This window comes from Mastomys coucha, unplaced genomic scaffold, assembly GCF_008632895.1.
Source record: "Mastomys coucha isolate ucsf_1 unplaced genomic scaffold, UCSF_Mcou_1 pScaffold7, whole genome shotgun sequence".
Taxonomy (NCBI): Eukaryota; Metazoa; Chordata; class Mammalia; order Rodentia; family Muridae; genus Mastomys; species Mastomys coucha.
This window is the reverse complement of record NW_022196913.1, coordinates 55,576,515-55,598,579: the sequence shown is the minus strand read 5'-3', so window position 1 is coordinate 55,598,579 and position 22,065 is coordinate 55,576,515. Positions and strand designations below refer to the sequence as shown.

The window sequence follows — 22,065 nt, the reverse complement described above, 5'->3', positions numbered from 1 at the left end:
TTTCCATCTTTATCACCTTGCTTCTCTCAGTGTGTCTTAGCCCAACAGCTTATGTGTGCATGTGCGGCAGGGGACCAAGCTGATACAAACACAGACCCTCACCTAGGCAGAGCTCCTGGTGAGTCATGCACCCTCCAGTCTAAGCATTATGGGCCCATCAAGTATCATGTCTCACTATGTTTTTTGAAGTCAACCCATGGTATCATAAGTGTCTCACATTTAATGACAAGCCAGGCTGCTCTGGTCACTGCAGTCCTCAGGTGGGTTGGGCTTCTTCCCCTCTGCCAGGGATTTCTTCCCACAGATTACATCCATACCCCCTACAATGACCTGGAAGCTATGTTCTCAGGAAATTCTTCACAGATAAAAGAGTGTCTTATCACTTAGTAGTCTCTATTATTTGTTTGTTTGTTTGTCTTAACAAAATCTCAATCATTTGATTTTACCAACGATGACTCAGGAGCCAGATGCTGTGGTAAAAGCCTGCTGCTAGCTCAGAGAGGCAGATGAAGCATCCAGCTGACCTTCACCCTCAGCCAATGTCTCTCACAAACCTCCCACAAAAACCTCTTTTGAACTGAATGTCCTTCCCTTCTACTTCTTGCTATTTTAAATGATTAAAAGGATTTGGGGTTTGGCATTGATGGAGGAAAAGTGTCACTGGGGGTGGGTTCTTAGGTTTCAAAAGCCTAGTGATAGCCTAGAGTCCCTCTCTCAGCTACCGCTCCAGCACCTACCTGTCTGTGTGCCAGCATGCTACCTGCCATGATGATAATGAACTAAACCTCTGAAGCCAGCTCCCAATTAAATGGTTTCTTTTATAACGGTTGCCTTGGTCATGGTGTCTCTTCGCAGCAATAAGACAGCAAAACAGTGACTAAGGCAGACCCCATCCCATGGAACAGCTCACATTCACCACATTCAGGATGAGTCTTCACACTAACCTAGGAACTGCCACACACACAGAAACACTCCCAGACCTAACCTAGGAACTCTACCACACAGACATTCCCAGAGGTTGGCCTTCTGTGTGCTTCTAGATCCTGCCCAGCTGCCAGTATTAACTACAGACACACATTGGAAAGTATTATATAATTTTAGAATATTGCAAATGTCATAGAATCAACCAGGCCACAGGAATTGCTTAGTTCCATTATAATATTATGGGGCCACGGTTGAAAACATAGACTGCCACTGAGTGACTTGCCAGTATGCACAGCATGACTTTTAAGCCTTGAAATACTAATTGATTCCTTTCTAGGTTATTGTAATACTATTAAAAATAAAAGGGGCTGGTTGGTAAAGGGCTAGGGGTGATGGCTCTGTCAGTATTGTGCCTGCCACACAAGTGTGAGGACTTGAGTTCAGATCCTTGGGACCATGTAAAAGCCAGGCATGGCATGTCACCTGTAGCTCCAGCATTGACAGGCTGAGCCAAGGGGATATCTGGAACTTATTGGCAGGCCACCCTAGCTAAATCTAAGTGAGGGGACTCTCAAAAAAAAAGTAAAACAAAATAAAAAATAGGATTTGCAGTCTAGCTCAGTAGTAGTGTGCTTGTCTGGCATCCGCCAGGCCATGGATTTAATCCTCAGCATTATCCAACCGTAAAAATCTGAGGAGGCTAGAGAAATGGCTCAGTGGTTAAGAGTACTTGGTGCTCTTTCAGAAGACAGGAGTTCAGTTCTGAGTACGCATCTGCCAGCTCACAGTTGCCTCTAACTCCAGCTCCAGAGGACCCAATGCCCTTTTTTAGCCTTCACAGGCACCTGAACACATACACACACACACACACACACACACACACACACACACACAATCTAAAAGAAAAATTATAAAAATGTAAAAAGGCTAAGAATCATCAAAGAAGACACTGGACATCAACCTCCGGCCTCTGCACACATGCCCACACATGCATGTCTCCCACACACAACTGTGTACACTTATAAAACACACACAGACACAGAGGAACAGACAGAGTGCTTGCCTAACAGGGGCAAGGCTGTGGACTCAATCCCCAATTCCAAAAGAAAAGAGGGATGGAAGAAAGAAGAGAGAGAAGAAGGTAATGGGGAGGAAAGAAAAAAATAGTACTTGAAGAAAAGAGAAGAAGAATGGGGAGGAGGAAAGAAGGAGGACAAGAGAAAGAAGGAGGGAAGAAAGAAAAGCATGAGAGAAGACAAAGGTTGGAAAAATCTTCCAAAATGAGGCATGCAGGTAGCAAACCCCCTCAGATAAAAGAACAGCGTAAGTACAGTATTTACTGACTTATGCTTCCGTTGGTACTTGGTTTGAAAGGAGAAAGAAAAACATCAGAGCTGCTCAAAGTGTGAGTGTTGATTTATTAAATTACACAGTCTACAAACTCGAGTAACAAATATCTTTACCAAAGCATCTCTAAAATGTAATAGGTCATCGGAAAAACGCATCACCTCATAGGTCAATTTACCAAAGAAGCCTGTAGGAAAGAGCATCTTGCATAGGTCTCTGCTAGCCCCCTGCTCACCAGTCCTGGAGCCTCAGCGCTGGTGGAGAAAGCTACAAGAAACAAGAAACCCTGAAGGAGCTCTAGGACCCACAGACGGTGGGCACAGATCTTTCCTGAGCAGTTTCTGCTCTCTGTACGGTGACTCTACAATGACATTCCCCAACAGAGAACTAGTTAAGCCCTCTTTGAAGGTGGTTGCCCACACTTCCAGCACCTGCTCTGGTCCCTCCAGATTCACCCTGAGAAGTTTTGGAAAACATCGGCTGCTTCCACCCAGTTCTGAAAGCAAGCTAGCCCGTGCTCCCGGATCTGCTTCCGCCCTTTATTGGTGATGACAGCTCCATTCTGCTTGATGACCACCAGCTTGGGGATGATGGTGATGTCATACCTCTTCTTCAGTTCACTGAGGACAGAAATGCAGAGGGTTAGCACTGCTGCATGTCTGAAAGGAAGGGGGTTGTCTGTAGGTTCTGTGCAAATGCTGCCATTTTATATAGGGATGTGAATGTCCTTCGGTTTCAGCAGCCACAGGGAATCCAGGATCCAATTCCCTTCAGATACCAAGGGACAGCCATACTAAATAAAATTCAAGCTGAACATACAATCAAACTCTTACGGAACTAAAAATGCAATTATCTAAAATTCAAGTAACCTCAAGAGGCTGAGGCAAAGGGATTACTTTAGCTAGTATATTTGCGACCAGCTTGGGCAACATAGGAAGACTGTAAGATGTCCTCTAGAAAGGATTTGGAACAAGGCAGGGCCAGAAAAGAGCTGACTTGGTCCCAGGCGCCTGTGAAGCGGAGAGCAGGGAAAACTAGAAATCTGAATCAGAGAGCCGTAGCTACTGTCTACCCAAGAAATGAAGTCCAGGCTGGTCTACATTTCTACAACTCCAAACATATCAGCTAAAAGGAGAGGTGCATCAACACCCAGCAACATCTAGAAGGCAGATCAACGTCTGGGCTGGCATGAGGATGGGAAGGTGTCTAGTAGGCACTGTGAACACTGCCCACATCCCAGCCTATGAGGACCAGCATTTTAGTGATGTCACTCTAAGCTGTTCAAGGGTTCTCATAGGACTGGCAATCTGTAGCATGAACATCTGCAGCTGGTTCGAGACCTCGTTCCACCATGTATGGTAATGCATGTCTATAAAGTTAGTGCTCAGGAGGCTGAGGCAGGAGGGTCTTTTTCTAAACAGATAAACTCAGTCACAGAGAAGGGGATAAGATGGAACCCTCAACCTGAGAAAATGCCTAAAGGGAGCATTGGCACCTCTTCCTGCAGCCATTCTCAGGCTAAGACAGGCCCTCTTTAAGGCCACTGCACTGGGACACCTGGGCAGAGGGGACAGCACTAGCCAGGTACCTGAACCTTGTTTCAAAGACATTGACAATAAACAACTGCTGGACTATGTGATATAATATGTGTTGCTGGGTCCGGGCTGCACTGGAATGCACCTGCATCATTCTGAGGGCAAAGTGGGGACTCTGGACACTCCTTCCTACAGATGCAGCTGCCTCCAGCCATGCCACACCAATCTAAGGGAGCCAGCCACACGTTATTTTCTTGGTAGTAGGACATTTCCTCCTCTTCCTTCCTCAGTGGCTCTTCAGGAACAGAGGGACAGTAGTAGGTAGTGGAGGCCTCCAAGGGAAGGCTACATACACAATGGTCCCTTCCTGTTTACTTCCCATTTGGGGCCTTGCTACGCACACCCGTCTACTCCAGTCACATCCATAATATCGGGGATAAAATCCTGATAAAGGATAAGAGGCAATAAGAATCCAAAGGGAGTTCTGTGCCTCCTGGATTTCAGACTAGTCGCTGGTATATCCCCTAACTCAGACGTGTTCCAGAATTAGTCTTTCCAATCATCAACACGGCCTCATATTAGGCATAAAGGTACCCCAAGAAATGATTTGTAAATGGTTAAGATTGGACATGGTCTTCTGGCCGACACAATGTTTCCAATTATCCTAGTTTGTTGCCAAGCTATCCATAGCTTGAATTCTCTTTCAAAGTATCTCCCTTGCTAGAGCTGGCAACGGAAATCGTCTACATTCCTTAGAACAATAGATAGTTCACAATAGTTAGCAGTATTTTGCATACTAGAGAGTAATGAAGAGTTTCCCTCATACTAAGACATTAGCTTATAGTGTTAGGTTGGGACTCCCCAAGGCTAACCTCTGCTAGCCCAGAAAGGCAACATAGTTGAGGAGCTTACTTAAGCCTACCAAAGTCTGTAACCATAGCAACGAACTAAAGAGGAACTATTCTGCACCTGGCTTTTAGAAGCCAGGTGATCTTGGTCTGAGCTAGCCTTCTTTCAGATAGTAATCCTTGTTTAGTTCCTGCTAAATTAACATGTATTTACTTTGCTGCCTGACTCATTGTGTTCCTAAAGAAGGGCAATGTATCTGCACTTTGTTTTGATGTATCTCGACCGTGGGTTGTACTATCTGACTTTTTCAAGCCTTTCTGTATCGACTATATAAACCCGACTCCATGTTTGAAAAAATACACTCAGATTTTACATCACTCGTGTGTAGTCTGTTTGTCAAAGCCGAATCCCATGCCCACCTGGCCAGAATCCCTAGTCCCGTGGAACAAGGGACCCCCGTAAGAAACCCCGGTCCGCGGCAGGGCCTGAACAACCTTCCTGTCCTGCCTTACCCACTACAGCAGACAGCAACTTTCAGAACACCCTCTGGATGGTTTGTGCAGTTTTCACTTGTCCCTAAGGGTGGCTCTTTTTCTTTGGCCCAGGGTCTGATTCTACACATTTGAGCTGAGATAGCAGATTTTAGGGCACAGCTCCAGCAATCCTCTTTGAATATTCTACTTCCTGGTTCGCACAAAGCAACATTAGGGGATCTTTCTGGGAAGTAAGTACTGGGAAGGGGCAGAAATGGACAGCTAAGTTTGCAATAGGAAAGTCCCTGTGGGAATGAAGAACAGGCAAGTTGGTCCATCCTGTGCTGAAAGGCCCGGCTGGGCCATCCTGTGCTCAGAGGACCAGCCGGACTGTCCTGTGCTCGGACTGTCCTGTGCTCAGAGGAGCACCTGTGCCACCTGGAGCAGAAAGATTCTGGAATAGAAGAGAGGGGAATTTAGGAGGAAAGACCTACATGGTCCCCGAAATAACACCCTTCTCAAGGGAGTCAGTTGCTAATCACCCTTGGGAGGAGACATCAGCCAGGGCACAAAGGCAGATCCAGGAGAACTGGACTGTGTGCCTCCTGGGTGGCACATCTGGAAACTTGGGGCCATACACCAGCATGTTGATCTCTCATGGCCAACACTGCTGATTGTCAGTTTGGCAGGGTCTACAGTCATCTAGGAGGCAAACCTCTGGACAAGTCTATGGGGAGATTTCTAGGCTGGGTTAAGTGAGGTCAAAAGAAGCCCTTTAACTACGTGAGGCCCCACTGCATGGGCTGGGGTCCTGGACTGAAAAGGGAGAAGGAGAAAGTTCAACAGAGGCATTCCTTCTGCTCTGGCTCCAGGTTGTAGACACAAAGAGACCCACCTCCTCATGCTTCTGCCCTAAGGACCAGCCTTCAATTAACTGTAACCAAAATAAACCCTCCCCACCTTAAGTTTCTTTAATTTTGTGCAGGAGGGAGGGAGTGTGCCCATGCGTTCGTTCGGAGGCCAGAGAGATGCAACATTTGTTGTAGTTATTCTCTCGAGAGGGTTTTCTCATGGAAACTAAAGCTGGCTGTTTCAGCTAGACTGGCTGGCTGGCCAGTGAGCTCCCAGGATCTGGCTGACTCCGCCCCTCCATTGCTAGGGTTACATGCAGTCCTGTCTGGTTTTGGTTTTGTTTAACTTAAGTGCTGGGGATTTGAACTTAGGTCTTCCTACTTGCACACTTACTCACTCAGCCAGCTCCCCATTCTCCCTTAGGTTGCTCTTGTCAAATATTTTGTCACAACAATAAGAAAAATAATAAATACAGAGCTCTTTCAAAGACTAGGTCAACCTCATTCACCATGCATCTTTTTACTTAGTTCCTCGTGGGCAACCCTGAGCCCTAGTCTCCAGAGGGGCAGAGTTCTCCGCCTAATTACTGCCTCCAGCACTATCTCAACTGCAAAACAAGGGTGTCCTTTAAAGCTACACGCAATTGAAAAGCTGCTGAGCCAAGTCACTTTTTAAAGCACAGCCCTTGAAGCAGTCCTCAAGTGAGTGCTTATGCAAAGGCGGTCAGCTGTCACTTAGACTTACTATTAATGGGATTTTCACGGTACCAGCATGAGTGAGGCCTCATCATACCTGCCCCAAGGCTAAGCAGCTTCTCCAGAGTTCTCCACCTCCCAGGGAATCACCAAAGAGAATGAGTTTACCTCTTTCCTCAGGGAGGGAGGAGGTGGCTCTGTCAGTAAAGAGCTTCGTCAGCATGAGGGTATAAATTCAGTCCTGAAAACCACATGAAAAGCACTCTTAACCCCAGAGCTGAGGAAGCAGAGACTGATACCCTAGGGCTCACTGGCCCCATAGCCTAGCCAGCTTAGGGAATTACAGGACAGTGCCAAGTCCTGTCTCAAAAAGCAAGGTGGGTGACATCAGAGAAATAACAGCAGAGGCTGTCTTCAGGTCGTCCTCTATTTTCTACTGTCACACACCCGCAAGTGCACACTTGTGCACGTGCACATACGGACACATACACACAGAATAAGGGGGGCTTCTAGTTATGAATCTATGGGACATCTCAAAGTTGGCTTTGCTTCGTCTTCCAGAAAGGATTCACAGGGATCATCACAGCTGGATAACAAAGCCAGGAGCCAGAGTCAGAGGAGACCCAGAAACTGACATCTGTTCTAGGAGCAGGCAAGGCTGGGGGCATGTGCTATGGACTCTTCCATACCCATCTCTCGCTTTTTCTAGGTTCTTCTCCGGAATCTCTCAAGCCCTGCCTGCTCTAACATCTGCCTACCCTTGGTTCCTCTACACTGTGAAAGCATCCATGTTAATGAAATGCTATAGTTAGGGAAGTCCATCGCTGTAGGTAAAAATGAAGTCGCAGAGATGGCTAGCACTTGGCTCCATCCGCTGTGAGGCCCTCCCCACTTCTCCCGGGGTAACCCCCAACACAGCTCTGTGGACAAGGCGGAGATCCACAGCTCCCACTTCAGGTGGGTGGCTTCCCACCCTTCTTTCTGCCAACTGATCAAGGAGCCTAGCTTAGGGATACCAGCCAGCATCAGGACCAGTCCCGGGCTTCCTGAGACATTCGGACCCCTGAAACCTTAATCGTAAACGGCAGAAAACGCTGGCAGACCGGAGCACCACAGGTGCTGAAACTAAAATTCGGTGGAATTGACCCGAATTGAGACCCGAACAGCAAAAAAGACGGGATAGGAAGTTAAGGACCCGCGTCTGAAACAGCAGCGCGGGGCAGAAGAGCAATCCCGGGGGATCCAGAGCGCCAGCCCCGTGCCGGTGACCCCCGGGTCCCCACTCACTGCCGGTAGGGGTCGTGGAAGGGCAATGCCAGCCAGGAGCCGTGCAGCTCGCGCATGAAGTCTAGCATCTCCTCCGCGCTGCGGTCCGCCGACACGAAAACCACCTCGAAGGGTGCTGGCCGCCGCGCCTCGCTCACCAGCTCCGTGTAGAAGTCACAGAGCAGCGGCGTGAAGTCGCGGCTGGGCGCGCACCGGCCCGCCGCAAAGTACAGAGCTACCACCTTGTTCTGCAGCGCCGCCTCGGCCTCCACCACCGTGCCCTCGCGGGTCACCAGGCGCCGCCCGCCCAGCACGTCCACCATCGCCCCGGAGCCGGGCGTGAGGAGGACACAGTGGAGAGTCAGCCGGGAGGGGACTCGGCGCAGCACTCCGCGCCTCTCAGCCCCGCCTTCCGCTGGAGCAGCTCACCTTGAGCCTTAGGGAGGAGGGAGCACAGTGGCCACTCCAGAAGCTGTGGCGGCAGCGATGACAGTTGGGTGCCCCGCTCCAAAAGCAGAGCAACGCCATCAACCTTTCCCACCCTCTATTTTATCCGGCTTTGCCTACCCGAGACCCTCTTTACCCACCGGAGCCTCACGTCACCCACCAGAGCCCTGCCCCGCTCCACCTCGCCCCGCCCACCGGCGAACAGTCCCTACACCCAAGACTTCTTCGGATCCTTCCCACCCGTCCCACCCCACGCTCCCAGTCTCACCCCATCTAATGAACTCCTGCCCTGTTCTGCGGACCCGGGTTCTGTTCCTCCCATCAGCCCCTGCCCACCCCACCCAAAAGAGCCTGGTCTCACCAAGGCTCTGCCCCGCCCGCTGTCCCCACTACTCCAACCATGCCCCGCCCCTCACCCTCCCTTGGAGAAGTTTCCTGCCCCAGTTAAGCCTTACAGCTTTCCTGGCTCTAGCTGGCCATCTCCAATCCGCCCTCCCAACCCAGAAAAACATTCCCTCGTTGCGCCTCTATGATGGAGTCCTCCCTAGAAGCCGTTGTATCCGCCTAGGGCCCCTGAAAAGGGGTGAGGAAAGTAAACGGCTGTTCTGCCTCTAATCGAAATAGACGGGCTGTTGGGAGCCTGGGCTCTTGTGTTCCGGCAGTATACGTCCGCCGCCCATATCCTGGAGCTCTGGAAGAAAATTGAGGGCAGGTCTCAATGTTGTACGAGGAAAGCCACAGGGTTGAAGACACGCAGGCGCTGTGAAGGTCCAGAAGTTTTTACAGTAAGAAAGTTTCAGCTCCCTGCCAAGCTGGAGGAGGCACTCTTGTGGGTCAGCGTATACCGGCACACCCCAAACCTTAGGGATCTAGATAAATAACTCTTGAGAGAAGTGTTTTAAAAATTAAAGCGTGGGAGCTGAGAAGATGGCTCAGGGTCATTAAGAGCGCTGGCTGGCCACTCTTGTCGAGGACCCTCTTTTGTCAGCAACCCTCTAGGTGGTTTACAAAACTTCCTCCAACTCCAGTTCTAAGGGATCACACACCTTCTTCTGACTTCTATGGGCACCAGGCACACATGTGGTACATGCGGGCAAAATAATAATGCACATCAAGTAAAAATAAATAAAAGTATTGCAAAAAGGTTTTAGGAAATTATTAATAATTAGAGGCGGTGAAGGAAATCAGCATATAGGATCGCAGATCATGCCACTTTGGCGCGCGGGTTGTTTGGAATTCTAAGCACTTTGAAAACCGAGTTTTCCTCGGTGGTTCCCCATTGTGGCCTCAAGGTAGGTTTGCCTAGAGAACTGAACTGCCATCGACAGAGATTCTGGAGATTTATCCACTAGGGAAAATGGACTTTCACAAGTCCCAGGAGGCCTGAGCCTCCTCCATCTCTTGTGTATTCCTCCAAGGACCTGTTTATCTCCAGTAACTGAACGATACCCGCCTTTCCCCGGTGGGGGTGGACTAAAAGCCCTTGGCTCTGTCACATTCACTGGTAGTCACTTTTCTATCCCAGCATCAACCGTTAAAGTGTGTTTTCCCCTATGCGCCTGCCGAGTGCCAGCTTATTCAACAGACACTATGGAATGTCCAGCCTGATTCTGGAAGCCTTCAGGTGCCCTCTTGCAGAGGCAGCCTATCATCTGCAGGGGCCATGGGGCCATGGGACTCTACATTGCTTGGGTGCCCAACTTGACCGGTTCCCTCTCAGAGCTTCAGTGGACTCTGTAGAGACATGGAGGGATTGTGACTTTCGATGTAAAACTTGAGGGGCTTCAAGCTGGCTCTGTGGCTTAAGATATTTGTGGCTAAGTTCTAAGCCTGACCACCTGAGTTCTGTACCCTGTTCTCAGTGGAAGGAGCAATCTTACTACCAAAGGTTATCCTCCTGCCTCCTGCCTCTGTATGCAAACTACAGCACTTCATAGACTCAGAGCTTGTCAAGCAAAGCTTCAAGTTCATTGATGAAGGACAAAGCACACTTGAGTGAAGTAAGTGCAGGTATCAGAACAGGAGCCAGCTGTTGTAGATGTGATTTAATATTAGGTGTTCTAGGGCTGGAAAGATGGCTCAGCAGTTTAGAACACTGACTGCTCTTCCGAAGGTCCTGAGTTCAATTCCCAGCAACCACATGGTGGCTGACAACCATCCATAATGAGATTGAAGCCCTCTTCTGGGGTGTCTGAAGTCAGCTATAGTGTACTTACATGTAATAAATAAATAAATATTAAAAAATTAAAAAAAAAAAAAACAAAAAAACCCATTAGGTGTTCCAATGGTAAAATGTTTTCCATTTTACCAAAGCTGAAGGAAATTTTAAAAAGTGTTGTTGGGACAGGCAGTAGTGGCACAAGCCTTTAATCCCAGTACTTGGGAGGCAAAGGCAGGTGGATTTCTGAATTTAAGGCCAGCCTAGTCTACTGAATGAGTTCCAGGACAGCCAGGGCTATTACAGAGAAACCCTGTCTCGAAGAAAAATAAAAATGTTGTTGGTCTTATTTCCTTGTAAGATGTGGGGTTTTTTTTGGTTTTTGTTTTTTTGTTTTTTTTGTTTTTGTTTTTTTGGTTTTTCGAGACGGGGGTTTGTCTGTGTAGCCCTGGCTGTCCTGGAACTCACTCTGTAGACCAGGCTGGCCTTGAACTCATAAATCCACCTGCTGCTGCCTCTCAAGTGCTGGAATTAAAGGTGTGTGCCACCACTGCCCAGCAGATGTGGGGTTTTAAAAAAAGGTTTATTTCAGAATTATTTATGTGTCTTTCAGTTGTACGGGTGCCTGTAGAAGCTAGAAGCCAGCACTAGCAGCTCCCCTGAAGCTGGAATTAAGAGGCAGTTGTGAGCCACATTTGGGCTCTTAGAATAGAACTCTAATCCTCTGCAAGAGCAGGAAGACCTCTTAATACAGGCCGAGCCCACAAGTTTTTGTTTGTTTGTTTCTTTGGTTTTGTTTTTTCCTATAGGCAAATTTATAAGGTGATTCACAGACAGGCTTGTATCTGAGGGGAAGATTTGGTTAATATAAACCTTGAGCAAAAACAAAAAAACAAAACAAAAAAAAAACCCAAAACTTTTAAAAATCAAAGTCATTTTGCTATTCAAAGTCACAGAAAGATCCAGGTCTGTTTTGATCTTGCCATGGTTCACTGGATGGCTTAATCCTGTGATATTTTCAGTGAGGGAGTGTTTTTGTGTGTGTGTGTGTGTGTGCATGTGTAGTTTCTGTGTGGGAGTTTCCAGTGAGCTGTGTCAAAACTCTTGACTCAGTCAGACACAGGTGGTGACGGTATGGGGCTCATTCTTTCCCATGCCTGAGTAGCTGTTTCCTGTCTTTGTGTCTGGACTAACCTCCAGATGGAGACGGAAAATGAAGCGCGGCTGGGAACACTGCTCAGTTGGTAGAGTGCTTGTCTTATGTGCACAAGGCCCTGGGCTTCACCCCAGCTCCTTATAAACCAGGTGTGGTGGCTCATACCTTGTAGTCCCAGCACTTGGGAGGGGGAGGCAGGAGAATCAGTTCAAAGTCATTCTCTGCTTAGTGTGAGTTCGAGGCCATTTTAAATAATGAAGGAAGAGGGGGTTGTATTTTGAACACTGTATGAAAGAGCCAGAGAGAGGAAGAATGGCCAGAGGAGTCCAGGTGAGTTAGGTGAGAGACTCCTAGGTAATGGAGCCTTCACATCTCAGCACTGAATAGCCTTTTCCTGCTGGCTTATCCTGTCTGGTGTGTTGGTCAAGTGGGTTTAGCCAGGGAAGACGATGGGCTGGAGGCGCTGTTCCATGATAGTTCATGACCCTTTTGGAAAGAGGAAAGACATAGACAACTGGAAGGAGCTGAAAGGAGTCATGAGCAGTTTCTATTTTGCCTGCAAAGGCCTGACTTAAGCTAAAACTCCAGAATGAGAGGGTGGGCAGGAGAGAGGGGACTAGACATGAACCAAAGCAGAAACATCCAGAGCATCCATTGTAAGGGAGAGTGTGGCTCAGCTCAGAAACCTGCTCATCACGTCCTCATGCGCTGTGGAGAGCCAGGTACTCCAAGCAAAGGAGTCCTCTGGAGGGTTGGGATCCTGAAGGGTCAGACTCACCCGGTCCCCCCCTCACCTCCCAGGACATCTGCCTGGTGTACGTTTTTGTGTGGGAAGGTATAAGGAGCTCCTTTAAGTGTGCCCAGAGAGCTAGACAATTGAGTCTCACTTCTTAAGGTTATTGTTGACCACCCCAAAGGGGTCTTCAAAGAGGCCCCCCCTGAGCCCCCACCCCACCCCCAGCTACACACTATTGCCATCTGCCCCCAGTCCTGCCCTCTCAACTAAGGTGGGAGCAAGAGTGAGGACAAATCAGTTCACACCACGACGTCGGCTAGTTTTAGCCTGCCCTACAGGATGGCAGGGAATGGGCTTTAACGATGGCATGAGTAGCCTCCCTCTCTAGGATCCTCCCTTCCCATCCTGACACTGAGGCCATGGGAGGTTCAGTTCCACAAGCAGTTGGTGAAGCTGGAGCCAGCAACTGAGGAGGTGCACTGGCAGCAGATTTGTAGTAGAAGAGATTAACTCAAGTTCCACTTACTCGCGGGCACAGATACAAGTTATCAGGGAGTCTTGGTTTGGTCTTCCCACGCAGACACCATTTGTCCTTGGGACTCTGTTTTGAGGCAGCATGAAGGTCACTGGGTGTCAGATTTCTGATCCGAAGCCACAAGACCTGTGGGGTGCTTTGCTCTTCCCCTATTCTTGTCAGGAGCAACTATCTTCATGCAACGTTTGGGGAGCAAGGTAAAACAGCAGCAGTGAAAACAGACTTGAGTTTAAGGAGTGATTTAGTCTACCCACTGTGTTTATAAAACGATCCCATTGAGACTCAGGGCAATGCTCGAAGCTAGAGTGTTTGCTTAGCATGTGCAGGGCTCTGGATTCCGTCCCCAGGACTATGAAAAACATTGTTCTGAGCTTTAGAAGTCCTTTTCTAATCTTCTTTTCAAGTAGGCCTCCTGGAGTCCATACTGGGCCTGCCTAAACCAGATTCAGAGAAGAGTCCTGCTAAGTCACGCATCTCCTGTTGCTATCTGACTTCCTTGACCTGCCTTCAGCAGGAATGCCATTAAGTGGGCTCAGCAAGAACCATCCCCGCAGAACATGTGTGTGCACATAATAGTGGCCCAGTTATTTCTAGAAGCCTACTTATGAATATACAAATATAATTATGGGATTTTTATCTGATTAGCAAACAAATTAGACACCAGGGTATAGACACCACACTGAATTTCCTGGCTTTAAATATTCGTGTTTGAGTTATTTCTCTGTATGGATATGGTGCGTGTGCCCAGGAGTTGACAATGTGAAGTCTTCATGACTGAATACACACACAAATACCACACACACTGTGCTGAGAAGTTAATGCCTATAGTGAGATATTAAGAGGGCAGAAACTTAAGATCAGGGTTGGGGAGGGGACCGAGGGGTGATTTAAGATGAAGAATGATATTAGAATGTAGGCTCCTGATGAATCTGAGTGGCTGCATAAGAAAGGGAAAGAGAGTGGATACGGCCAAAGTACAGAATGCATACAAAATGGAAAATGTCACAATAGCTATTACTGTGGACAAGAAACATGTTTTCACTTACTCCCTCCTCACAGTCCTTCAGAGTCACCCAGAGGCTTGCCTCAGAGAAGAATCTTAGTATACCACATCCACGCACACACCCATACAAACACTCACATACCCACACCACACCCACGCACACACCCCACACAAAACACACACACACATACCCACACACAAAACACACATCACACATACACACACACACACACACACACACACACACACACACACACACTCACATACACCCTGGGTGTCCTGATACTTTCCACCTAGCAGCCATAGTGAGAAGTCCCATCTGTCCTTATACTCAGACCGAGCTCTTCTCCTTCACCGCTGCTGGGTCCTGAAGAGTCTCTCAGTGCCACTTTCAGATTCCAGTTCTGTTCCTCTTTAGCATTTATCAAAGGCCACGACACCTTGGCATCCCTCTAGCTGCAACACAGACTATATTCTTTACGGCCAGGGGTGTGGCTCAGTTAGTAGACTGGTGGAGTGCTTGCCTAGTACGCATGAGGCCCTGGGTTCAACTTCCAGCACCATGCAAACTAGGTGTGCTGGTACAATCCTGTATTTCTAGCACATGGGAGGTAGGAGAGAGGATCAGAACTTCAAGGTCATTTTTGGCTACATAGTGAGTTTGGGGCCAGCCTGAGACACATGGGACTCTGTCTTAAAACCATGAGGAGTTTCATTAAAAATGTGTGTGTGTGTGTGTGTGTGTGTGTGTGTGTGTGTGCATGCACACACATGTGGCTGGGCGTGGTGGTACTTAGTTGCGATCCTGAAGAAGGGAAGACAGATTGCTAAAAGACTGAGGCTCACTTGGGCTGTATAGCAAGACCTTATTTAAAATAAAATGATAATATAGGTATAACTCCTCTCTTTGAAAACAGAAATTACAAAATCAGACATGGAGACTTTGACTTTACTGAAAATGAGAAACAGGCTGCTGAAGTACTGTTCAGTGGTGGAGTGCTCACCTAGCGTGTGCAAAGCCCTGGGCTCCATTCTTAACATCACAAGAATAAACTAATAAACAAATGAATGAATGAATAATGAATAAAGGGGACTGCTCTTTTAGAGGACACAAGTTGGATCCCCAACATTACACAGACAGACAGACAGATGATAGATTGGGGGGGGGCGGTTCTTCTAGAGGACTGAGTTTCATGGTTCCCAACATCAGAAAAACTAATAAATGAATGAATGAACAAATAATTGCAGGGGCTGTTCTTCTAAAAAACTGAGTTGGGTCCTTAGCACCAGCTCACAACCATCTATAACTCCAGCTCCAAGGGGTTTAATGTCTCTATCCTTGGCAGGCACTTGCACTCACATGCACATATGTGCAGACACATATATCTATATGCAATTAAAGATAAATCCTTAAAAAATGCACGAGAACCACTAAAGCCCCAAAGCGCTTTACTGGATGAGGGCTGTGGTTTTCCATGAATATTTGTGATCTAAGTCTGCCGTATGCACAGGCAGGGTAGCACAAACAGGCTCTTTGTGTCTCCCTCAGGCTTGGGTCAGTGGGGTATCCATTCTTTCGAAATGATGCTTCAGTCCCTGATATAAGAGAAACAACACCCTGGGGATGAGTTGGGAAAAAAAGGAGTGAGGGCGGACAAGAAAGCTTCATGAGGAAGAATAGGATTGAAATATACTATATAGGTATGAAAATGCTACAATAAACCCATTATTATGTGTAATTAATGCATGCTAATAAAAACATTAAGAAGATCTCCTGCCTGGTACAGTCCTCTCAACTTTATTTTATTCTGATTTTATGTTTATTTAATTGGGGGGAGGTGAGTGTCAAAGGACAAGTGGCAGGAATCAGTTCTCGCCTACCATGTGGGTCCCAGGATTAGCTCAGGTCATTAGGCTTGACAACAGGGACCCCCCCACACCTGCCGAACCATCTTCTGTCTCCTTCCTGACTGAATGCTGTGTGAGGCTATGATGCTGGAGCTGCTTTTGCTGTATTAGTACAGGATAAAGTAAGAGATTTCCAGAGGTATCTGCCTGAATGTGGCTGTGCTAAGCCTTAAAATCCAAATAAGTTGTGATCTGTCCTCTCACGATCGCCTCAGATAGTCTTCAAATGTGTTCTATCAAATCTTTGTAGAAGGAATCTCTTATGTCTGTTTGGAAGCTTCACCTGTCAAATAAAGCTGACTGGCCTATAAGCTTAGGCAGGAAACAGAAGGTGGGACACTGGTAGGGAGACTGGATTCTGGGAGAGCCGAGCAAAGGGGAGGAGTCCGGAGAAGAGGGAAGACAGCAGGTGGGAGCTGAGGAGTGGTAACCAGCCACATGGCAGAAAATAGATTAGAATAAATGGGGTATTAAGTTATGATCTAATTGGGGAACCAAACAAAGCTTATGGCCAAGACATTTGTATTTATTTTGAGTCTCAGAACTATTCCAGGAGCCTAGAGCTGAGAGGGAAAACCGGGTTTTTATAAGTCTTTGCTGATGTTTTATTACTCCATAGAGGTGGGCTTCAAGGGCAGAAGAGTTTTCAAAACACTACTAAACATGTTTGCCTCCTTTCTTCTGCTTAGGCTTTCTCTTGATAAAATAGAAGCCAGGCTGGAGAGCGAGCTGGCAGAACCTAAACCAAGTCCATGGCACTGAACTGCTGTTACTAATCACTGCATGATTCTAGCACAAACACCACAGCACAGACAGATGCACGGTGCCATGATGTTTCCATGGCTGATAAACTACAAATGCCACGCCACAGACACATGCATACTCTGCAGTATGACTGCGTAGTCAGTGACTGTCTGATGGCTTTCTCAAGGAAACACACCTGTCAACTGAGTTTCCAGCTTGACTAGCCAACGTTCTGAGGTGACATCATACCTTGAATGTAAAATTGGTATGTGAAGTATGCACATTTAGCCTTAGGACATTATCTCAGGGATGAATACACAGGGCCCATTGATTCAAGAAAAACAAGTGATGTTATTTGTTGTCTGTGATCCCATGGCATCCTTCGAACAAAAAGTAGTTTGGATTCAGTTTTACACAGACCCAAGAGCTCAACATCTTTCCAGTGCGGGAGATTGATGGTGGTTTACTGTGTGCTGATAATCTTCTCAGGCTCTAGGGGTCCTGCTCAGCCCAGGGGACCCATCCTCCCTGAACAATCCCTTTTCTTCTGGCCACAGCCAGCTGTACTGATGTCTATCTTCCAGGCTCAGTAAAGTCACTGTCTTTATCCTCCAACCCAGGGTGACGGACTACTGCTCTGGAATTGGCCAAATGTCAACCCTGACTCAAGAGCAGAGTTGGGCAGGACCTGAGTTAGCTGAGGTAGGAAGACCCATTAAAAACGCTGGCGGCGGCACCCCTCTCTGCTTCTAGACTGTAATTCAGTGTAGGGCTGTGTCCTCAAACTGTAAGCCAACTAAAGTCCTCCTTTATTTGCTTGTCCGATAAATTTGCCACATCAACAAGAAAAAGTAACAACTGCTTACACTGGGGTGGCATGCTCAGTGTCTCAGCCACAGTTACGAGGAGAACACGTACTGGGAGGGAGGGCTCTGTACCCCCACAGCCGCCAGCCAACCACTGAGCTCTGCCTGGAGACTTCTCTCCAGCCTCATCACACCTGGAGCTCGCAGGTCTGAAAATGGTTTCTAAGTGTAGATAGCGGTCTCTTGGGAGTAACTGAGACTCAGCCAACAGCTATGCAGCAGCCTACAGAGGCAAGTACAGTACAAAAGCAGGACTGGCATCCTAATACCACAAACTACATCGCCATCTCCCTCTACACCAGAAACCATTGCAGGAAGCCTTTGCCTCGCTCCACTGCCCCCCTTTCCCGTGCTTTTCCCACCTGCTCTCCCCACTCCCACCTCCACTAACACAAACACATGACATGGTTCTGCTCTGCCAAACATACCAGCTTGCCAGTAATTGACTCTCTAAGGAGAAGATGGTTTTCCCTAGTGGGGAAAAAGTAAAAATAACATCACTCATATGGGAGTGCTGTGGAAGAGGAACGGGGTCCCTTCACGACCTGAGAAGCTGGAGGATTCTTGTTTTTGTTTTTGCAGTGTTGTGGGGAGGGGAACTCAAAAGCAGAGCTCCGTGAATGCCAAGCAAGCCTTGACCACAGAGCCACGCTCCAGCCCCAGGTTGTTTGGAGTCCTGATGGAGCACTAAGGTCCTTGGAACATTCAGGCTAAAAATGTCTCACAGGCATTAGAATGCCTTATGACCTGCAATGTATCCTCTGTGCTTCTGGAAACTCCCTGCCCTGATGTGCTTCCCAGCCATGCTAGAGACCAGGGATCAGGATAGAATTAGGAACCCAAAGTCATCTTCAACAGCCAAGTTGCTGAAAAAGAGGAAATACCACTGGCCTTCTTAGACTCTCCTGATATTTACACACAAACTTGATAAAAAAAAAGGGGGGGGGGATTACGGAATGGAGTTCTGACTCAGCACTCTATAAATTTGGTGTGGTGAAGGAAAGGCAAGAGGGCCAGAAATTTAAGATCATCCTTGGTTATGTTTGAGTCTGAGGCTATCCTGGGCTACATCCAGTCACTACTACTTTTTAAGCAATTTTACAGTCAAGGCTTAAAAGTATACTAAGAGAAAAACAATTCATTTATTCTGATATTTATAACTTCAAAACCCAAAGTATCTAAAGTTCTTTCAGATCTAAAAGTTCAGGGTCCTCCAACTTTGAAAAGGTTCTTCTCCCGTGTGATGTCAGAACTTTCTGTGCTATCCTTCCCCACTGAAAGTTCTACCTTGCCTTTTCCCAGGTCTCACTATTGAAACAGCTGAGTGTAAACTGGGGTTTGTGGCTTTTGTTTTTGTCCTTAGTGTCCACCTTGCTGAGGACCCAAACAGTTTAGGAGAAAAGCTCCTAGCCCACATCTCTCCTGGCCCTTTGTTCAGTTCTATCTCTATGGACAGGTTTAACAGCTACAGACTGTGTGAGGGTTTTTTAAAATTATATTTTATACTGTGAGTTTTCATTACTACTTTTTCTAGAGAGCTGCCTATATTGTTCAAAAGCATAAAACTGTTGATAACCTTCTCATACTTTAGCCACAATTGGGCCCTCCTTAAATGGTTTCTGAATTCCCTTTTAGAATTATGTATGTGTGAGGACATGACTGAAGGTGCCAGGGGAGGTCAGAGGGCTCTCAGAGCCGCATCCTTCTTGGAATTGGGTTACAGGTACTGTAGATACCCGATGCAGGGAGCTGGCAATGAAGCGTTGTTACTCTGTAAAGGTATGTACATACCTTTATCAAAGCCACTTGTTCACTTACTCTCTCGTTCTCCACTGCAGGAGCTGGGCACTGAACCTAGGCCACTCAAGCTAGGCAAACAGCCTAGCCCTGAGGTCCTTGGGCTACTGAGACTGGTCTTACTATGTAGCTTAGGTTGGCCTTGACCTCAGGATCTTTCTGTTTTGGCCTCCCTAGTGCTTGGGTGGCCGCAGGCCAGCCTAGAGCCTCTTTGTAACAACCAACCAACCTAGCCTGGCTGTGTCTTGTCAAGTCACCCTGTTGGCTCTCCTTTAGTTTTTAGCGACCTGCGCCAAATCCCAAATGTCTTTCTGCTCTTTTGGGCTTAAGACCTTGTGTTCCTACTGAAAGACCAAAAATCTTGATGAAAATATTTGCTAGATTTAAAGTACATTGCAGCTTTTGTGATTACTTTTCTTTCACCAGTCTTTCAAACAGCTGAATTTTACAGGTCGGGTGGGTAGCTTCTGGGACTGCTGTGAACAGGCATGGAGGACATGAGTCCACCTCATGACGACTGTCCCTTTGGGGTTGGCTGCTCTGAATCTTCTGTGTCATGAAAAACAGCTTGGTTCTGCCAGTTTGATGACAGGACACCCATCTGCTGCCTTCTTTTGGAAGTCAGAGGACAACTGTTCTCTCCTTCCACGTGGATAGACCCGCTGTCGGGGTTACATGGCAAGAGCCTCAGCCACCAGTCAGCTTTTTGGGACTCTTTTAAGACTCTGGCCAGCTGGAGAAAACTCCCTTCTAACTTAGCTTTTTCCAGGGCTTATCACAGATGCTAGATCTCACCAAACATGCTTTTTCCCTTTCCAGATGAGTTGGGCCTTCTGTTCCCTCACTTTTTTAGTATGTGGTACCTGCTTTTCTAATGTTAAATACATCTCACTTAACTGTGTACCTTGGCCTTCCTGTAGATCACGATTCATGACTTTACCTCCACAGTTCCTGGGGATGTTGACCTGCGGTTTCCTTGTAATATTTTGTCTGGATATGGTATAACTGGGGTAACACTGGCTTCATAGACTCAGTAAGTGTACTGTTTCCTTATTAATGAAATATTTGAGGTAATTAACTTATAACCCTTTATTCTGCCTGTCAGACTGAAGGCTTCAGGGCCAGGAAGCCCTATATACTTCTCTCCTATAAGGCAATATAACCCTCCTCTTCTGTCTTCTTCAAGTATCCACAACTCATGTCATGAGCCAAGTCCAAATCCTTATTACAGGAATCCCTTTTCTTCCACTTTTAAATTGTGTGTATGGGTGTTTTGTCTGCATGTACCATGAGTATGTAGTACCTACAGAGACCAGAAAATCTCTCCCAGACTGAATTAGAGGGGTAAGAGCCACCATGTGAATGAATGCTGGGAATTGAACCTGAGTCCTATAGAAGAGCCAGAGCTCTTAACCACTAAGCCTTCTCTCCAGGCTCATAGTTAAAGGAATCTTTTCATGACTACTTAATTACGGTCTTTACTCCTCACCCCCCTCCCCCAACATTAACAGGACTGGGATGGACCTGGTAGTGTTTGCCTAGAGAACACAGGGCTCATATGACCCAGCATGGGAGCTCACACCTGCTGTCCTAATACCCTGGAGTAACAGCAGGAGGACACACAAGATTATCTTCTACCACACAGTGAACCTGAGGGCAGCGTGATGCGTATGAGATTGTAACACGTAAGTTAGAGCTCTGTGGCTCAGGTTGTTTAGAGTGGTTGAGCGAGCTGGTGTTGCACCTCACAAATACAGCCCAGACGCCTGAAAAAAAAAGCTCAGCTGATAAAAGTGCTTGCACACAAGAACCCAAGTTATCCTCAGAATCCAAACATGACTGTAACACAGGGTTCTTCCTCAGTATTGAGACAAGGCTGACTCCATGACAGGCTTCAAACTGGCAGTTCAGGAGACTTAGGCCTAAATCTGTTCCCAAGAACTAAGCAAGTCCAGGCCTCAGAAGTGGTCTCGCCACCTGGCCTAAGGCACGGCAAGGACAATGGGTCAGCAACAGTTTCCAGCACCCCACACCTCAGCAACGGTTCCGGAGTGTCCCTAGAGATAGAGCCAACAGATTAAGACAGAGGTCACCTATCCTCTCCTCCGAATTCCCCTTACGTGCTTTAAATCGGGAGCTCACCGGGGTGCCTCCATCTTGGAAGATGGCAGACCCTAGCATGCTGGATTTCTACAGAATAAAACACTCTTTGGCAAATCATGGACCCTTACAGTAAGCATTGCCTTTAAAGACCGACCATTCAAGGGGTTCCTGATAGCTCAGCCTGCTGCGGGCCGGCCGATCTGGGCCTCCCTCAACCTGTCGGAGAAATGGGGGTCCTAGTCAGGTCGACAAGGCATAGGCGAAGAAATGACGGCAGAGACGACACATGAAGTATAAGATCTAAATGTATTTCTTAGAAATGGCATCAGACTTTTACAGTCATTGCAAAAGAGAGATGGTAAATCTGGCAGCTCAATAGTTGAGGTACACCTGAGGCTATCTGAAACATACTGGGTCTAAAGCAGCAGCTATCTCCTCTGAACTGGTGCTGTATCCCCCGGGCCCAAGCACTCTGGGCCCCCCCCCGGGGGGGGGGAATGCGGATGCACGAATCCGAGTCCTAGCCCATCTAAGTTCTAGTGTTAGTTCTGTATGTCAGACTAAGTCCTTTTTCCCCCAGTCCTAGTGCTAGACTGAAGTCACTAGGCAAGCGACCCCCACACCCAGGTCAGCAGGGTCTGGTAGCTAGGTGTGAAACAGGAGGAAGAGGG

At 47.5% G+C, this 22,065-nt stretch overlaps 2 protein-coding genes across 2 annotated transcripts in view; both read right to left on the bottom strand.

The window, feature by feature from the left end:
• Nucleotides 1–2,321: 2,321 nt before the first annotated feature.
• On the bottom strand, nt 2,322–8,358 carry Nxnl2 (nucleoredoxin like 2). Its single transcript, XM_031359356.1, has 2 exons — nt 7,963–8,358; nt 2,322–2,891 (listed from the first exon to the last, which is right to left on the bottom strand). The coding sequence occupies exons 1-2, from the start codon at nt 8,262–8,264 to the stop codon at nt 2,723–2,725; spliced, it is 471 nt and encodes a 156-aa protein (XP_031215216.1). The 5' UTR covers nt 8,265–8,358; the 3' UTR covers nt 2,322–2,722.
• A 12,967-nt stretch (nt 8,359–21,325) lies between these two features.
• Spin1 (spindlin 1) overlaps nt 21,326–22,065 on the bottom strand; it is a 37,874-nt gene continuing 37,134 nt past the window's right edge. Inside the window, exons 6-7 of the mRNA XM_031358095.1 lie at nt 21,412–21,481; nt 21,326–21,348 (exon numbers count right to left, since the gene is read on the bottom strand). Coding sequence (XP_031213955.1) covers nt 21,326–21,348; nt 21,412–21,481 — 93 coding nt within the window. The remainder of the gene's footprint in view (nt 21,349–21,411; nt 21,482–22,065) is intronic.